The 18,768-nt window shown below is 40.3% G+C and overlaps 1 protein-coding gene across 1 annotated transcript in view; it reads right to left on the bottom strand.

Moving 5' to 3' along the window:
- Positions 1 to 18,768, bottom strand: part of ITGBL1 (integrin subunit beta like 1) — a 190,375-nt gene that overhangs the window by 114,453 nt on the left and 57,154 nt on the right. Inside the window, exons 3-5 of the mRNA XM_087967329.1 lie at positions 11,027 to 11,173; positions 9,185 to 9,307; positions 4,790 to 4,930 (exon numbers count right to left, since the gene is read on the bottom strand). Of these exons, the coding sequence (XP_087823455.1) occupies positions 4,790 to 4,930; positions 9,185 to 9,307; positions 11,027 to 11,173 (411 nt within the window). The remainder of the gene's footprint in view (positions 1 to 4,789; positions 4,931 to 9,184; positions 9,308 to 11,026; positions 11,174 to 18,768) is intronic.

Here is an 18,768-nt window from a genome sequence, read left to right as displayed (position 1 = left end):
TTCTCCAAAGACCCCTAGCATTACCTGCATACCCAGAGGACATTAAATGGACACAACAGACAAGCTTGCTTGTTGTTATTAAACACCCACACCCAGTCATTCCTCTCTGTGTGCTGTGGCTTGGTATCTGCTGTAGGTAGCTTGTTTATCATTTACCATGCTGAGCAAATGCAGTGTGCTGGGGTCTTCTGCTGTCTTCTTCCCCATAAACAAACTTTAAACAAATCATGGTGACACTCCATGGTTTGTTCCTGCTGGAAATCCTGGGAACATTGTGTTCACACAGTGTGATAGGCCATTACACAAACTGGGGACTACTGTGTCCATGCTGTGCAGCTCAGAGAGAGGAGCCATAGGAGAAGTGTATTTCCTTATACCTAAGCCACATGGGTTATGTTATGCAAACAGCCCTAAAGAGTTTTGGGTATGCATACTGAGTCAGAGCGACTAACACTCCTCCCATCTGGTCCTCAAACAGCATGTCTTTCTACTCCTGTCATTATCAAAGAAAAGCCTTTTACACAAAATGTTATTAAATTAATAGAATAACAAAATAAAGAATTGGAGGGAACCCTGGAGATTTTCTTGTCCAGGCAGGACAACTCTATTCCATTTCAGATAAAGGGTTGTGCAATCTCTTCTTAACAACCTCCAGTGTTGGAGCACCCACAACTTCTAGAGGTAAGTCATTCCACTGATTTATTGTTCACACTGTCAGAAAAATTCTCTTTAGTTCTAGGTTGATTCTCTCCTTATTTTCCATCCATTGCTTCTTGGTTTACTTTCTGGTGCTTTGAAGAATAGGCTGACCCCGTCTTCTTTGTGGCGGCCCCTTAGATATTGGAACACTGCTATCATGTCACACACACACCGGTCCTTTTTTCATTAAACTAAACATCCTAATTCCTGCAAACATTCTTCATATGTTTTAGCCTCCAATTCTCTAAGCATCATTGCAGCTCTTCTCTGCCCACTTTCTAGAGTCTCAACATCTTTTTTATATTGTGATGACCAAAACTGGATATTCCAAGTGTAATCTTATCAAGGCATTACCAAGTGGTACTAACACTTATTCTGATCTTGATTCTATCCCTCTGTTAATGCAGCCTAGGACTGTGTTGGCTTTTTTGCAGCTGCAGCACACTGCTGGCTCATAGTTAACTGATTGTCCACTAGGACTCCAAGATCTGTCTCACAAGTACTAATACTGAGCCAGGTGGCACCTATTCTATATTTGTGCATTTGGTTTTTCTTGCCTAAATGTAGCAGCTTACTTTTCTCACCAATGAATGAACCTATCTTCTGGAGTTTTGACTATTACTATCATCTTGGTGACGCCTGCAAATTTGATGATTCCCCTTCTATCCGTCTAAATCATTGATGAGTACTGGGTCTAAGACAGAGCCTTCAGGTACTCCACTGCATAGTTCCCTCCATGTAGATGCAGTTCCATTAAGGATATGCTTTGAATGCTGTTGGTCAGCCAGTTACAAATTCATCTGGTGATAATGCTGTTTAACCCACATTTTTCTATTCTATTCAATTCTATCCTAAGTTGCAAGCTTCTGTTACAGTTTTCTGTAATACCCTAAACTTACAGTGAGTTTAACTTCTTGGATTAATAAAGGGGAATGGATGGAATGTAAATAGAGGCCCTATTCTATGCTTCCTCCCAGCCATAGGTAGTTCCCAGTCACCGAGAAAGATTGGGACTTCAGAGGCATTTTATTTTCTGCACTGCTGTACTTTTTAGTCATCAAACATGCCAGTTAGAATATATTTGCTTTTTCTAACAAAAAGCAAATGGCTGGAATAGCCTTGTGCCACTCAATCATTTTAACGTATGAGCACAAAAACCCTATTTAAAAACTCAAGATCTGAGATGCATACTTAATATTAACTGCATGCAGGTTGCTTGAGCCAAGAGACAATAAATAGCTCAAAGTCTCACTGAGTTTCACCTAAACTAGGTAAGGTAAAGGTTCCCCTCGCACATACATGCTAGTCGTTTCTGGCTCTAGGGGGCGGTGCTCATCTCCATTACAAAGCCAAAGAGCCAGCGCTATTCAAAGACGTCTCTGTGGTCATGTGGCCGGCATGGCTAAATGCCGAAGGCACATGGAACTCTGTTACCTTCCCACCAAAGTGGTCCCTGTTTTTCTACTTGCATTTTTACATGCTTTTGAACTGCTAGGTTGGCAGGAGCTAGGACAAGTAATGGGAGCTCACTCCGTTATGCAGTGCTAGGGATTCGAACCACTGAACTGCCAACCTTTCTCATCGACAATTTCAGCACCTTAGCCACTGAGCCACCACATCCCTTTCACCCAACCTACCCTCATCAAAAAAAAATTACCATCACCCATAGGGTAAAATGCAGGAATGTCATCATGTGAACAAAATACACACTAATGCCATTCAAAATAAAAACATGGGAACTGCCAGGATATATGCCAGATGATTAAGTACAGTACATACAGAAATAATTGCCTGCTGCCATAATTATCCTTGAATCAGTCAATACAGTATCCCTTAAACATTTAACTATTTGGATATTTCTTCCAATGATACTCCTTTCTTCTGCCACACTTTCTGATCTTATATGCTTATAAAGTTCCATGTCACCAAATAGACAAATAATTCATTTACAAAACTCATGTTACATTCTAGAGCATAGTTTCTAGAAATATGAGTGTGTGGGGGTGTTTTCAATATTTTAGCCAGGGCTTTTAAATTGCCATAAAATTAAAATGAGAAGGTTTTATAAATGCTCTCAAGATAATTAGATGCTCTTCTTTTGGCAGAGCTTTGTCAATACAGAGGTAGTAAAGAGATAAATTTTGAGATTTGCACTTTTGCTTTAATCTAATAGATCTGGAAGTCAGAGAAACAACAGCTGATATTTTAAATTTTTTCTTAGTGAAAACAAACATATTTTCACATTTTAGAAACATACAGATCTATTTATGAATATTTTTCCTCCAATCAAACTAAAATTTATTTATTTATTTATTTGATTTGCCAATTGTTTACAAGATAATAAGTATAAATGTATACATAGTTGTGAATACTTGAATGAAAATAAAATGATAAATTAGTGGTAGAAATTAACATGTACATACAAAAGATTTGGACACAATTTTTATTTTGAGCAAAAGTTGTTGAGGCATGTAAGGACTTCTGAGTTGGTTCTGTTAGGAAATCAACAATCCTGGGAACTGTTTTTCAGGATGGCAGCAACACTTATCTACACATTCACAGTATTTACAAGCCACATCCTCTCCATTGTTGAAATATCAAAAATTAAATGCAATGTCTCTGTTGAGTCAACCAATATATTAAAATCCCCTATTGGCCTTCAGTTCTCTTTAATAAAACTTTAAAAAGTAAGTTTTTAAAAAGTGGGTTGGATCTAGAGAAGACTTACCTAAATTCTTATGCTGTAAACTGTCCAGAATCAGTTTAAATTTCCAGCAAATATATTTCATAGAAGATAGATAGATAGATAGATAGATAGATAGATAGATAGATAGATAGTTTAAACAGCAGCATCAAATTACCAACTTAACAGCAAGAATTCATATGTCTGCACATGTACACATGCATTACACCACACTCACAGCAAGCAATTAATGCTTTCCTAAGAAGAAAGGATATTATTTGATACTGTACTCAGCAAAGAATGGCACTGATAGGAACATTGTACAGATCTAATTTTATGCAAACATAAAAATCATGTTTCATGTACTATGGAGGGTAGAGGTAGGAGAAAGCCTGATCGTAATACCATGTCACAATCTAGAAGCAATGCTGCACCCAGGACGATTGATCTTCAATTAAAATACAGTACCACCTAGGAAAAGTGAAGCCTTTTATATTCTCCTTTCTTTGCTTAGCACCTTGCTTAGACTCTCTTTGTTGTTGGACAATCTTCGACTCCATGAATCATGATTGGAAAAAGGACCTGTCAGTGTGTATATCATATCTACACTAACATCTCTTTTGTGAAAACATTTATTAAAGAGCATGGAAACAAAAGAGGCCAAGGTCTGAAATAGCATCACCCAGTGCTGTTCCATATGCACCGATTTCATCATATCTGACTAACTTTCCTCAGAATAACAGAGGTGGAATGGAACTTGGGCTCTTGTAGTCCAACCCCCTGCTTAGGCAGGAAACTGTATACTATTTCAGACAAATGTTTGTCCAATTTCTTCTTAAAAACATCTAGTGTTGGAGCATTCACAACTTCTGGAGGCAAATTATTCCACTGATTAATTGTTCCAACTGTGAGGTAATTTCTCCTTAGCTCTAGATTGCTTCTCCCCTTGATTAGTTTCCATCCATTGCTTCTTGTCCTGCCTTCAGGTGCTTTGGAGAATAGTTTTGGCTGACTCCTACTTTGTAATTTTTCAGCAGCTTTCCTTCCTGAACCTGGTACCCTTGTCAAAGTATTAAGCTCTTATAATGGAAAATATGTATGTGTATGGGTCTCTGTACATACCCATCATAAATTACAGGTGATTGTTTTATGAGGAACTTAGGGTGCTTTAGATATTGTTCAGCTATGTTGATCAGCATGTCTCCTGCCATATTTCACTATATCAATACACTGGGGGGGGGGGGCAAATAAACAGAACAAACTGGCATTGGCTCATAGTTAGCAGCATCTACCTCTCTTTTTGTAATAACAAATCAACTGAGTTTTCCCAAAGCCCTGTAACTTTGGAAAAGTGCCAAAGGTAGGGGACAAAGTTAACTTAGATGACAACCAAGGTGAATGACAAACCTCTGTTGCTGCAGATTTTGCCATTTGGAGAGGTACACTTCTTCTTGATCTCCCAGGGGGCGATGTCACATTGGAGTTCACATTTATCGCCATGCCAACCAGCCTCGCAGTAACAGTTTCCACAGTAACACATGCCATGGCCTTATCCCAAAACATAATGTTGACAGTGAAGACTTCCTTCCAGAAATGTATACTATTCAGTTCCTTTTTGAAAACTTAAACGTTTTAAGCTTAGATGTTTGATCAATAGGTGTTACGAAAATTTGTCTAATGGGAATCAGATTTTCCTCAAAAGTCATCATAAAAATCATAAAACATAAAACATCATCATCATAAAAATAATAATCACAAAATATTTATGAACATCAATTATATTTGAGTTTTGAGAGCCAGTGAGGTTTAATGTTTATTTCTGTCAAGATCCATCAAAAGCTGCTCATACTCAAAATCATGTTGGCATTTTCTGGCCTTCTGAAGAACCTGTTTGATTCATGTGAATCTATGAATGTGATAAATTTTGTTCCGAAAGGTGAAGTGTCAGCCTGTGTTTAATCAGATCTATTGGTTTATATGAGTTGAACTGTCATGATGGGCATATTACAGATATTTACAGAAGTTATCAATACCTAATATCAAGGTATTGTCATATTAAATATACCCTGTTTTCTTTTTTGTTGACATTAAATCACAGAAAATTCTTCCTCTACAACACTGAAATCTTGACAATTACTAAAGATTCCATTGCTGGCATCAGATCTAACCCAATATGTATTTAATAAATATATAGCTCACAGCCTTCTTCTGCTTTCTTACTTTCATTTCACTCTATGTTAAGAAGAAGCTCACTTGAGTTTAGGACAATTATGGCTGTAGTCCAGTGATGGCGAACCTTTTTGTTGTGGTGTGCTGCAAGCATGCGTACGCACAATGCAATGCGGGGCGCACATGCACATGCAACATCCCAGCCCCAACCCCTTACTGCACTGTGCATGTGCGCACCTCCGGGCTGATTTTCAGCCTATTTGAGGCTATTTTCGCCCTCCCGGAGGCTTGAGGAAAGCCTCTGCAGCTTTGGGAGGCCGAAAAACAGGCCTTCTGGAAATACCAGAAGTGCCCGTTTTCAGCCTACAGAGGGCTTCTGGAGCCCAGAGGAGGCTGTTTTCACCCTCCTGGGGGCTCGAGGGAAGCCTCTGCAGCCTTGGGAGGCTGAAAACAGGCGCGTTTCAGCACTGCTGGAACTTCCACTTCTGGAAGGCCCATTTTTCCGCCTTCTGAGGCTGTAGAGGCTCCTCTCAAGCCTCCAGGAGGGTGAAAATGGCCTCAAAAGTTGCCAAAGAATCAGCTGGGAGGCGTACACATGTGCAGTACAGGTAACTTTGACTGGGGCTCACATGCCACCTGTGGTATGCATGCCATAGGTTCACCATCATGGATCTAGTATATCAAACAACAATTCCGCATGTTTGGGAACATTTACATTTTTTCCTTACATAGTTTTCATTTTTACGCTCTTTACTACTTATGATGTCTCAACTCAACATTTTTTATCAACTCCTTCCATTTGGAGAATTATTCTAGATTAGACTGAGCAGTACGTTTTAGTTCTAAAAGATCAGATTCTTTTTAACATGTCTAGTCTTTCATATGAATATGAATGATGGATTTTTAAATTTAAAAATTTATCATAATTACAAAATATTTATGAACATCAATTAGATTTGAGTCTTGAGAGCCAGTGAGGTCAAGGGTTTAAGGCCCCAGGATAGAAACGAGGAAACTGAGTTCTAATCCCACTTTAGGTATGAATGCTGCCTGGGTGGCTTCAGCTTGTTGCTCTCTCTCAATCTCCAACATCAGACTCAAGCAATAAGTGGGTCGGTCAATTCCTGTTGCAACCAATGCATCAATATTTAGTTGATATGAAAAAAGAAACCCTACTAGAAGAAGAAAAATGTTTTTTGAGTGCAGAACCATTCCTATATTGATGGAACCATAGGGAGAGCTATGCCAGAGTAATGACTACAATCTTGTATTTAACATATCTTTTGAATTAAGCTCAGTGTTTACTAAGTTGAGGGACTACTACAATACAAACAGTATATATATAAAACAATTGGTGTCAATTCTGGGAAAATGGAAAGCATGAGAAAGAAACTCAAAATAGCCCTACATTGATTCTGTTTGGTATGAGAAAGGGCCAAAAGAAAGCCTGACAAGCTTTCAAGATCGCGTTATTGTCCTTTATGGCAGTGAGTAACATTCCTGCAAATCCTTCTGGTATCTGTTTCCAGACCTGGCTACAACAAAGGGTTGGTAACATCTGAAAGATCACAGTATGCTAATGGATTCTATAGCACTGCTCCAACTTGAAGAAGATCCAGCTTGTCATTCCACTGTCAGTAGAAGAAGTAATATACATTTGAGGAAGATGTGGATCTTTAGCCAGGAACTGGTGATCAGTCTTAAGGTCATAACCTTAAGTTTAGGCAAAGTGTAATGGTGTCGATTACACATCTTGAAAAACTGGCTCTCGGGTTGGAAAAGAGATGTCTTTTGCTTCCAATTCAGAATTACTATGCCACTTTTAGGATGTTATCCACTTAATCTCTGAGATGCATTATACTGAAAGATGTGATAACCATCTCTCCAAGTCTCTTGTAGAAAACAAGGTATTGAATGGGACCAATACTTGAAAATGAGACAACCATTCTGTTACATTCTATAAATGGATGTCAATTTGGGTTATTTCAATTAGCATTTTTTTTTTCAATGAGATTGTGTAATTTGGGAAGGGAAGAAGTATAGTTTCTTTCCTAGTAGCCATGAGCTGGTCAATTTTCTTCTGGTGGCATACTTTCCAACTGTCTACTCAGAAGTAAAATGATGTTTTTCTTCTTACAGGCCATCAGTGATCTCATCTCAGAAGTAAATATTTATGTCTATAAAAGAAAGGGCATCTTCTGGCTTCAGAAGATTTGATGATAAATGAAACTTTCAATTAAAACTTCAGTTAGATAATGGAGTGCACTGCACTAACTATAATGCTAAATTTTCAAAAGGTTATGCAAACTGCCACTTCCGTACTGTCTCGCTGTCTTCTGAAAGTCATTTTCTAACCTGCAAATGAATCTTGGGTATCTCTAATTAAAGCTTGTGGGATAATTATCCTCCTGTTATCCTATAATAGGTGGATTGAGTTAAACCAGGGCTGTCAAACTCCTGGCCCGCAGACCAGATGCGTCACACGATGGCCATACCCATGCCCGGTTTAGCAAAGGGGAAAAAAGTCCCGATACGTCATGTGATGCCGCTGTGATGATGTGAGTTTGACACCCCTGAGTTAGGCTAATAGAGGAATTGTCTATTCTGCTGCAGCTTTTGTTGATTTGATGGCAGCTAAACATAGTCACAAGGAAAGGACCAAGTGTTTATATTGTCATGATATGAAGTGGAAAAGAAAGTCTTACGGTATGCATAGACTGTTCCAAATTAAGTCCCAGTGCCCAGCTTGGAGAAAAGTACTTAACTCAACCTTTGCAAGTTGCAGGTACAATACTGCAATCCAGCTCCATTTTTTTGTCTGTGCATCACCTGTCTCTTCATCAAAAACATTCAAAGGGTGAAACTTGGATTACAAGGCTGTGCCCATTATCTCGGAGATGCCAATGCCCTCCAAATGTATGCTCACAATACTCTTTTCTTAGCTGCTAGATCAGTTGGCCACCTGGCCAGCTCTTTCCCTTGATGATATGAGGTGGAATGCCCTAAGACACACATCAGCTTCAAAGGCAAAATATAGCAGTACTTTGGTTACTACTTTTTGTAGCTCCTGAAACAAATGCGGGATTTTGCAGTTGCCCTCGACGTCCATGGCACAATTCTGAAGAAAAAGTTGTGTTTAAGAAATTGTAGATAGTATTTGGGCAGTTGTCATGCATGTTCTGAAGCTCCTTCCTTTCCAGCCCAAAGTACCCCAGAGTAATATTCAAACTGCTTCAGCAGTAAACATTGATGCAGATCTGCAGAAACAGTGCCCTTCTTTTATTGTCTGTTTATTGTGAATATTACAAGACTATAGTTTTCTAAATTTTATTCATCATTTTCACAACTACAGCCACTGTTACCAAGTTTGTCTGGGTGGCAAAAATTCTTCAAAAAAAAAAGTAGGGGGGAAAAAGGCTATTACCTTTCTCTAAAAGGAAATGATGGCTAGTAACTGCAATATTCATTGCCTTGGTCCCCAAATTATCTCTAAGGACTGCTGTGATTAAGGCCGAGCCAAATTGGTATATTCAATACAAGTTGGAGCAGAATCCGCAAAAATTGCCCTCAATGATAGAGCATGATTATCTGAAGAATGTTTGCTGTGATTAGCATAGCTTTAAATATGCTCACCTGTACACATTAGTCCTGTTTCTTCATCTATGCATTCTCTGTCATCACACTCACAGTATTTACCATGGATCAATCCATTTCCTTTTAAATTGTCACATTTACATCTGCCACAGTGACAAGTACCTGTAAACATCAGAAACACGGTACTGGCATTAGGATTAGAGTTTATTATTATCATTCAGTTTATCATTGAAAATGATGTTTAATTTCATGGCCTATGTGTCATGCCCCTGTCGGAGTCTGAATCCGAGGAGGAAGACGAACAGCTGTCAGGGAGTGGGGGTGTGGCTCCATTGGCTGTGAGGAAGCTGGGGAAAGGCAAAGTCCGGCTGGGCAGAGCAGGAAAGAGGTAGAACAAGGGAGGGAATTCAGAGGAAGACCCAGGCCCACCCCCTCTTCATTCTAGGGCATGCAGGGAGGAACGGAGAAGACAGCAATGTGGGTTGCGTGGATTATGGGGGAGAGCAATGTGAGTTGCGTGGTTTATGGGGGAGGAAAGGGCCCTGATTAGCCACACCTTGGAAGAAAGTTTAAAAGAAATGCAGGCTGCGTGCAGCAGGTGCTGGGAGCAAGCGTGAATTTATCTTGTGTTGCTTCCCCTGTGTTCCTGACATTTTTCCCACCATGTTGAGTTTTGTCATGCCTTCATGTCTGGAATTCTTGCTCCTGCCCTGTCGGACTAATTACCTCATTTTGCCTTGATTGGACTTATAGTTACAGTTTTTGTTAACCACGTTTTGGACTCGATTCTCTGCAGTCAAAGGCTGTTCCTGGGAGAGTTTTTCTCCAGCCAGAAGGTAACCAGGACATTGGGGGCAAAGTTGGAGCTAATAAAGGGACTCCTACTGATTATCTGACTGTGTTGCCTTTGTGCCCCATTAAAATTCATTAAATTTAATGTGCCCCATTAAATTTCAGAATTCCTTTTAGAATTTTATATAATGTATGTTATTAATAAGGCATTAAATTATCCTATTAGACATAATAGTTTGATTTAATTCACCCTTCATTGTTATGGCAGCAACTTCCAAACAACTTTATCTGGATGGCAGAAAATCTTCACATACATTTCACCTTTCAACCTGATCTCTAGGTATGGTGGCATCCTCTGTGGTTTTTATTGCTTGATTATTTTGGTTGACATTTTCTTCAACTTTTGTTCAATTCTAAAATATATTGGAGGTGGGGTCTCAAAGCTGTATACAGAACCCCAAGTCTGTTTGTGCCATAGATTTTTTTCAAAGATGGTGGCATGAGATATTTCTGTTTGTTTATTTTTCTCTATATGGCTGCCCATTCAACATGTGACTCTGGGCAGTAAATTAAAACAACAATTAAAACATGAACAAAACTGCAAATCCATCCCTCTGAGGGCAGTGCACACATCAATATCAACAGCCATCCACTCCCCAAGTCAGTGCATTTATGGTGGTTACAATGTGGTATTGCAGGCTAATTCTTCCAACTGCCGACTGCCAGCAGTTCGATTCTCACCGGCTTAAGGTTGACTCAGCCTTCCATCCTTCCAAGGTCAGTAAAATGAGGATCCACATTGTTGGGGGAAATATGCTGACTCTGTAAACCACTTAGAGGGGGCTGTAAAGCACTGTGAAGCTGTATTTAAATCTAAGTGTTATTTCTGTTTAATTTCCTTGCCTAATGCCTGGAGGACAAGCCAAGTTTATGATGCACAAGGGTATTTTCAGTTCCTTTCTTAATAATAACCATTTAGTCTTATAATTTTCACACTAGTTAAATGCTTTCACACAATATATTTTGTATGATTGATTAAAAACTACTTCACCAAAGTGATTTATCAGCCTATTAAAATAAAAATCTCACCTGCATTTGAACAAATGATGTCTTGAGAATTCTTGCACATTTCATTACTCTTCCTCCGTGTAAAATTGCAGATAGTTGGGTATTGACAAGCATCACCATACCAACCTTCTTCACATTTACACTTTCCACAATCACACTTTCCATGGCCTAGATAAGTAGTTAAAAAAATTAGATCTTACATATATTTTCATGTTTACTTAATCAAAAAAGAGTTCTTTGCACCAAATAATAGATTTTCATTCTGAAATTATTAATAATTTTCTTCATCTATAATCTATTTAAATAGAACTTGGAAGAGAGTGTTGAACTTATTATGCAATCTTATTGCTCAAAATGGATTGAGTAGAAAAATCATTATGACAGCATAGATAGCATTTCTATCATGAATACGAATCCTCGTTTTCATTTAAAACTACTTTTGCAAATGTCTCCTGCTTTTAAAAGAATAGATTGTTTAGATAAAAGTTGCTTGTCTTTTCCACTATACACATGAGCCATGGCGGCGCAGTGGTTGGCATGCAGTACTTCAGGCTACTTCTGCTTACTGACTGCTGCCAGCAGTTCAGCAGTTCAATTCTCACTGGCTCAAGATTGGCTCGGCCTTCCTTCTTTCCAAGGTTGGTAAAATGAGGACCCAGCTTGTTGGGGGCAATATGCTGACTCTGTAAACCACTTAAGAGAGCGCTGTAAAGCACTGTGAAGTGGTATATAAGTTTAAGTGCTATTGCTCTATTTTTATGTTGTTTTTAGTGACACATTAACACTTGCATTTTCTGTTATCCTATAGTTCCCTCTTTTAATATTAATGATTAACCTACTATTTCATTACCAATGTACAATATTGTCAATGGTGACTATAATTTGAAGTATTAAATTGATACAGGTGATCTCTCTTCTAAACAGATTGGATTCCACTTTGGAAATCAGATAGTTACTTAACATATGTTTGTTCCATGTGCCTTCAAAATCAGATGAACTTGGAGTTTAGAGAACATTTTAGAGATGGGAAAAAGCAGAGTTGTTTTTTTTCTGTTGAGGGCCACATTTTCTTAAGGATGATCTATTATGGGGGAAGGTAATGCATCAAGGCTGAGGTAAAAAGGGGTGGGCACTTCTTTCAGCAACCCTTATTTCCTAAAATGATATAATTTCCCCTTTCTTTTCCAAACAGGAAAAGAAAAAACAGCTTCAGGAAAGAGACCAGAGGTCCTTCATAGAGAACTTAATTGATCTGCATAAAGGGTTTGAAATTTCACAGAAGGCCACAAGATCAGAACTTGAAAGTTGTGCTCTAGAACCAGAGAAACCATTTGTGCTTCCAGGAATGGGGAGTTGGAGACAGACTGCACAAATATAGGATCCTTTTGATCAATGGTGGTATTCTACTGGTTAGGCCCGGTTCGGCTGAACTGGTAGCTCCGACGATTATCTGTGAGTGAACCAGTTCGCTCCGACGATCAGCTGCTGGGCCCTCCCATCCGCCTCGACTCTATACTGATCTTTATTTCCTGCTTTTCAAGATCAGCTGCTTCACGCGGCACAGCTGATTGCCGCACATCAGCTGTTTTACACACAGAGCTTGCAGCAAAAGGTGAGTTGCAAACACTGCGCATGAGCACGCTGTTATGAACTAACAAAAAACCATTTAATAAAACTTATTAACATTATGTTAAGCAGGCTTGAAATCCTGCACTTTGGATTGGCCCTTGGATAGCAAACTGGGATTGGTCCTCACGGAGCAACCTGATTGGCTATTAGTTTAACATCTCTCATTGGGCAAAAGTTAAGCATTTGGACACAGGTCATTGGTTAACAGGTCAGTAGCTAGCTCTATAAAAGGGCTACTGCTGCCCAAGGGTTTTGCTCTCTGTTTCTGATCTTTAATAAAGAGTTGAAGTTCACTAAGTCACTGACTCGTCTCAATTACTTGCACCCATGCCCAGAATATAACACACGCAAAGCGCACACTGACACCGAACCAGTAGGAAAACTTTTTGAAACCCACCACTGCCTCTGATACTTGGCTACATATCCATAGTGATGGGGACAGAGAGGCTTTGTGAGTCTTTTCTGAAATTGCAACAACAACAACAAAGGGCACACAGTTGCCTTTTTATGAAATAATCAATCCAACATTATTTCTATTGGTTGTCAGTGTCCTAGAATTCATTTCACTCATTTTAATAAATTTAGTACTGTTTTTACTTAATTTGTTTTAATGAGGTAAAACAGGCATTTAGACGGTTTCTTTTCCTGTATCTATGATGAAACATTAGCATAATTTCTGGTAAGTTGGGAAAACTTACAAGAAAAGCGGGGGAAATATTTTTCCCTTGTTCCTTAAACATCAATTTAGCAGCCTACCTTTCATAACCGCTTTTAGCCTGGTAACCAAGCAGCCTTAATCCCTATAGCCAAAAGAAATAAGCATCAACTGCACACACACACACACACACACACACACACAAACACACACACACACACACACACACACACACATATACAAAATGATATGTTCTAAAAGAATGTTAACATAACATTCTGCTGTAACATAAACTTGGACTGGCCACAGATTTTATTCAAATAAATGACTACAAAATGACTCCTTCTAAAATATGCTCTAGATGAAAATCACATCGAACATCTGTTTCATAAATGGCCCATTATTTTGCACTAATTATTTCCTCTCCACTTCCTACATTTTGTTTTCCTTTGGCATCACACTTTACCATTCCCCATCCCCCATTCTCATAACCTTTTCCAAATTATTACACTATGCTTACAATTAAATAGACTGTAAACCACAAAAGCTCGTGACGTCACACACACACACACATATATATATATTCAAGTTCTCACAGATATCGTTCATGTTAGTGTGATGATATGCATTTATTTTAGTAAATACATCTCTCTCTCTCTCTCTCTCTCTCTCTCTCTCTCTCTCTCTCTCTCTCTCTCTCTCTCTCTCTCTCCTTTTGCGTCACTCTTGACTCTGAGACAAATCCCTGCAGTTTGGAAGTTGTTTCCCATGTCTTCTTCCTAGAGATCAGAGAAAGTGACTAGCTCCAAGTAACTCAGCTGACTTCAGTGCCTAAGGCAGAGCTAAAGTTCAGATCTGCTCTATTTCAGTGACTTAACCTCTTGTCAATCTTCCTGGGCAGACCAAGCAGGAAACACAATCAGAAAAACTTCATTGTAAGGCCATATTAACAGGTAGGAAGGCCGCCCCTCCCCAGATATTCTTTATTCTTGATATTAAAAAGAGGCAGGATAGAATATTTTCTCTGAAGGAGAAATGGGGAAAAATCTTAACAAAGGCCAAAAGCAGCCCCAGTAGGAAAACAGCCTCAAGCAGAAGCTTGAAGAGGCTGGTCTTTAGGAATGGAGATTTTGAATCCATTCAGAAAGACTGGACCAATCTATTCATAAGCAAAGAAACTCCAAATAAGCAACACAATTAGGCAAGCCAAAGCCGACAAGATCAGCTCAGAGGAACTCCTAGGATTTGCATTTTCCCTTTTACCTGTAGAACCAGCCATGACTCCATAGGAATCTGGCAACATACATTAAAATATTAAAGGACACATTCTTAACAGGAACAGCCATCTCAATCACAAAGCCCCAAAGAATGTATAAAAACCCACCTATTCTCAACCCCATTTTGTCAGCCACCCCAGAAACATGCTGCTGTCACTAGTTTCTGGCTACCAAATAAACAGAGATTTCCTTTTCTGCAGCCTGCCTCCATTTTATTTCCAGCGTCTTTCTCCCAGCTTGGAACTGGACCTGATTTTCCTTCCAACAAACAGAAACCTGCAAGTCTGATAGTACAAATCTCCTGCCACCTCTTTTACAGCCTGATAAGTTAGGGCGGTTCCTTTCTGAGTTTCTTTCCTCTAATATGTAGATAAAGCATGATGATTATTCATTTCTACAGCTCATCTTTTAAAAGCTGCAAGCAATCCCGAAACTAGTTTTTAATAAAACATCAATAAATAAATGGATTCAACATATATTTAAAGTCCACCAATTGCCCAGGACACCAGTGAAAACACTTGAGATATGGAATTCCTTTTTGCACCTTATGGGGATACAAATAAATAAATCTTCAGCTGTCAACAGTGATAAAATTTGGTTCATTAAAAAAATATAGACCACAGAATAATTCAAAAACCTTTTATCTGAATCTGAAAGTGCTGTATGGAATTGCTTAAGAAATCATTTGTGCTTGATCCCTTCTTAAATGCCAGCGGATTTGGATGTCAAGAAAGGAAATAAGAAAGTAGGATAGTTCTGTACTTATTGTCCAGCTTGACGGATAAATATTTCTAACATCTCTAAAAAATTTCAAAATTATCACATTTTACATGCTCCCCAAAAGGAGTGCTATTAAGTTATTAAATTCGCATATACATATATGTCCATACAACATATAAACACATGTTCTAATTGAAGATCTACTGCAGGACTCCGAAGTAGTTCCTACAGAACTGACATATTCTCATTTTTTCTATACCACTAGGTGGCTACTTTGAACACACCAAAGGTGGATATGCATTTCCTCTCAAAAGTTAAAGATCACAGCTTTCCCTCTAATTGTGTATAAGAATTCACAGACGTATTGATGCACATGTAGAAATTAGAAGAGCCTAAATGTCCCATTAAGAGACTTTTGTTGATTGTTTTGTTTAGATATATTATTGGTGGCCATTTTATCAAGGCCTGAGTTTATCAGTTTATCAGACCTTTAGTTGATATTGGTTTCCTTTATTATTACTGCTTTTAACAAGTTAGCTTCTCAGAGTCACATCTGCATATAAATGGATTAATCAATCAATCAAAATAATCAACATTAATAGAGCTACAATGCAGCCCATCATAGGGGGAGGTCTGAGACCACGGGATATGAATGCCCCTTTAATCTGCTGTCAAGAAACCGACTGTTAATGGGTAAAACTATATTCTCCCATCTGATGTTTCTTTTAAATTGAACTTGTACAAGACTGATTATGTGCCATCAGAATGTTTCTGACTCCTGGGTAATTTAACATGGAGGATAAATTGTTAGCCAAGCAGCAGATTCCCCCTCTCTACATCGCTGAAATAGTCTAATGGAACGGCAGAGCCAATACGATTAGTTCCAGCTGCGTCGCAGGAGTTACCAGAACGTGATTGTGCACAGTCACGAACTGTTTCCGGGACTCCGGCTCTGGATTTTGCCTTGAGGTTGACTCCTGAAGCCTTTGCCAATAATAAAGATGGCAACAAGGCAGTGGAGGTTTGAAATCGGAGTTTCCCTTCTCTTAGAAGATCGTTCTACCGTTTTATCTGCCGTTGGCACATAAAGCCCTCTTCCGCCTTCAAAACTATTGACCATCTTCTCCTGTAACCCTGGAAAGGGGCCCTTATGAGATGCTACCAGCCAGGCCAGCTGGACCAAGGGTTTTAAAGGAAGTATTACTCCTCTGGCACACTTCCTCACTCCAGGATGCCTGGCTCTTTGTAGCGACACAAATGTTTACAAGAAGATTATGAATGGGGCTTGCATGCATACTCCTAACCACTCCATAATTTATGCTAGTTATAGATATGTCTATCTATCTATATATCTATCTGTTGTGAACGAAAGAAATGTAATTAATAAAGATTCATTTGCCTAGCAGGATCGTAATCCTGCACGTCCTATTGGCCCATATAATGGCAAGTTATGATTGGTTCATTCCAAGCAATCTGACTGGCTGTTGGCGGGCCGCGCCAAGATTCAAACGCTATAACACTATCCATTGGTTATCCGGATAGCAGCTTACTCTATAAAAGAGTGACTGCTAGCCGGGGTTTTTTGTCTTTGTTATGCTCGTGAATAAAGAGCTGAAGTTCACGGTTTACAGTCTGGTCTCCATTCATTAAACCCATGCCTTAAACTTAACACTGGCGACGAGGATGGGATACGGAGACAATAGAGCTGAATAAACCCTACAGAGCACCAACCGAAGCACGTGGCTGAGAGCGCATCTACATCGGCAGGATGTCAGGTGGCGCTATACCACCCGCTCCTTTTGACCCGGAAAAGGAAGACTGGGAGTCATATATGGATCGGTTTCAAATGTTTCTAGAAACCAACAATTTGAAAGACGCTACACGCGGAAAGAAGCGGGCGGCGTTCTTGACCCATTGTGGACCAGCCGTTTTTAGAATGGCGAAGGCGCTCGCGAAACTGGCTGAAGTGACAGCAATGGATTGGGACAACCTCGAGCCTATCCTACGGGCTCACTATGCCCCCGCCATACCAACGTTGGTTCGGAGACATGAATTTTATCAACGGAATCAGCGGAAGGGTGAAAGTATTGCAGACTTCATCGCTGACCTAAGAAACCTGGGAGGCCTCTGTGGGTTTTCAGACCTAGAAGAAGCTATGCGAGACCGCATAGTTCTGGGGTTAGATGACCACGCAGTACAGAGCAAGATCATGGCAAAGGGGGACATCGATCTTGCAGATGCCATTGCTGACACTACTGCAGCAGAGGCAACCAAGAAGTCGGCTGCTCGAATGCGCCGCACCAACGCACCACTCCGTCAGTTCGCCCGTGAAGCCTCACCTCAACTAGAAAGACACTCAGCGACAGCGCACCATGAGGACCTCAAGTCCCAATCCGAGAGTGATGAAGAAGAGGTTAACAGACTTCGGGCCGAACGAGATCAACAAACTCTAAAACTTCAGCGCCCATGTGCGGGTTGTGGGGGAAACCACCCGCGATCCGGTTGCAAATTCCTCGACGCAATCTGCCGTTCCTGTGGGAAGAGAGGCCACATCGCACGGGTCTGCAGAAGTAAGAGGGAATTCAACACAAACAGAAAGGAGAACCACCTCCGCCAAACCACAGGGAACCTCCCTGCAAATCGGGATCGTTGAATAACCAATGGAACAACCATGCCTACAGCAGCAAAACATCTGCTCTTCCAGCAAGACGAGAAGAGGCACACCAGACTATTATTATCGGCCACGCTTCGTCATTAGACAAACAAAAGATCCGAGTGGAAGTGGCCATCGAGAACAAACCTTGCCAGATGGAAGTCGACTCCGGATCGTCCCTCTCAATGGTTTCCTGGAAGACCCTTAAACAGCTGATCCCTACCATCCGTCGGCAAGACCTCAGGACACAGAAAATCATCCTCAGAGATTATCAGGGGAACTCGATCCCAGTCGTCGGAGTGAGTCAAGTCTATGTATCTTTTAAAGATCGTGCTGTGTCTCTCCCATTAACTGTCGTCGATGGTGACCGGCCCAGCTTACTAGGCCTACAATGGTTCGCCCCACTCGGGATTGAGGTGGCCGGCATTCACCAGGCCGGAAGCGACGATTGGGAAGAGAGCATCGTCCAGGAATTCCACGTGTTTTCGGACAACTTAGGCAAGTACAAGGGGACCCCTATATCATTTAGCCTCAATCCAGAAGTAGCCCCTATCCGCCTTAAGCCTCGTCGGGTGCCGTTCGCCCTTAAACCCAAGATTGACGAGCAGCTTGATAAGTTAATAGCCCAAGGGGTGTTGGAGTCTATTGACCAAGCACGTTGGGAAACCCCAATTGTAACCCCCATCAAACCGGATGGGTCGATCAGAATTTGTGGAGACTACCGTGCCACTCTGAACCACGCACTCCAACAGAGCGCTTATCCGGTGCCGGTGGTTCAACATCTTCTCCACTCCCTGGGCAGCGGGAAGATCTTCGCAAAGTTAGACTT

The sequence above is a fragment of the Notechis scutatus genome, chromosome 5 (genome assembly GCF_049901735.1).
Source record: "Notechis scutatus isolate UNSWTSFEM ecotype Mainland chromosome 5, rNotScu1.2, whole genome shotgun sequence".
In the NCBI taxonomy this organism is placed as follows: Eukaryota; Metazoa; Chordata; class Lepidosauria; order Squamata; family Elapidae; genus Notechis; species Notechis scutatus.
The sequence above is the reverse complement of the archived record's forward strand: the minus strand, read 5'-3'. Positions and strand labels throughout refer to the sequence as shown.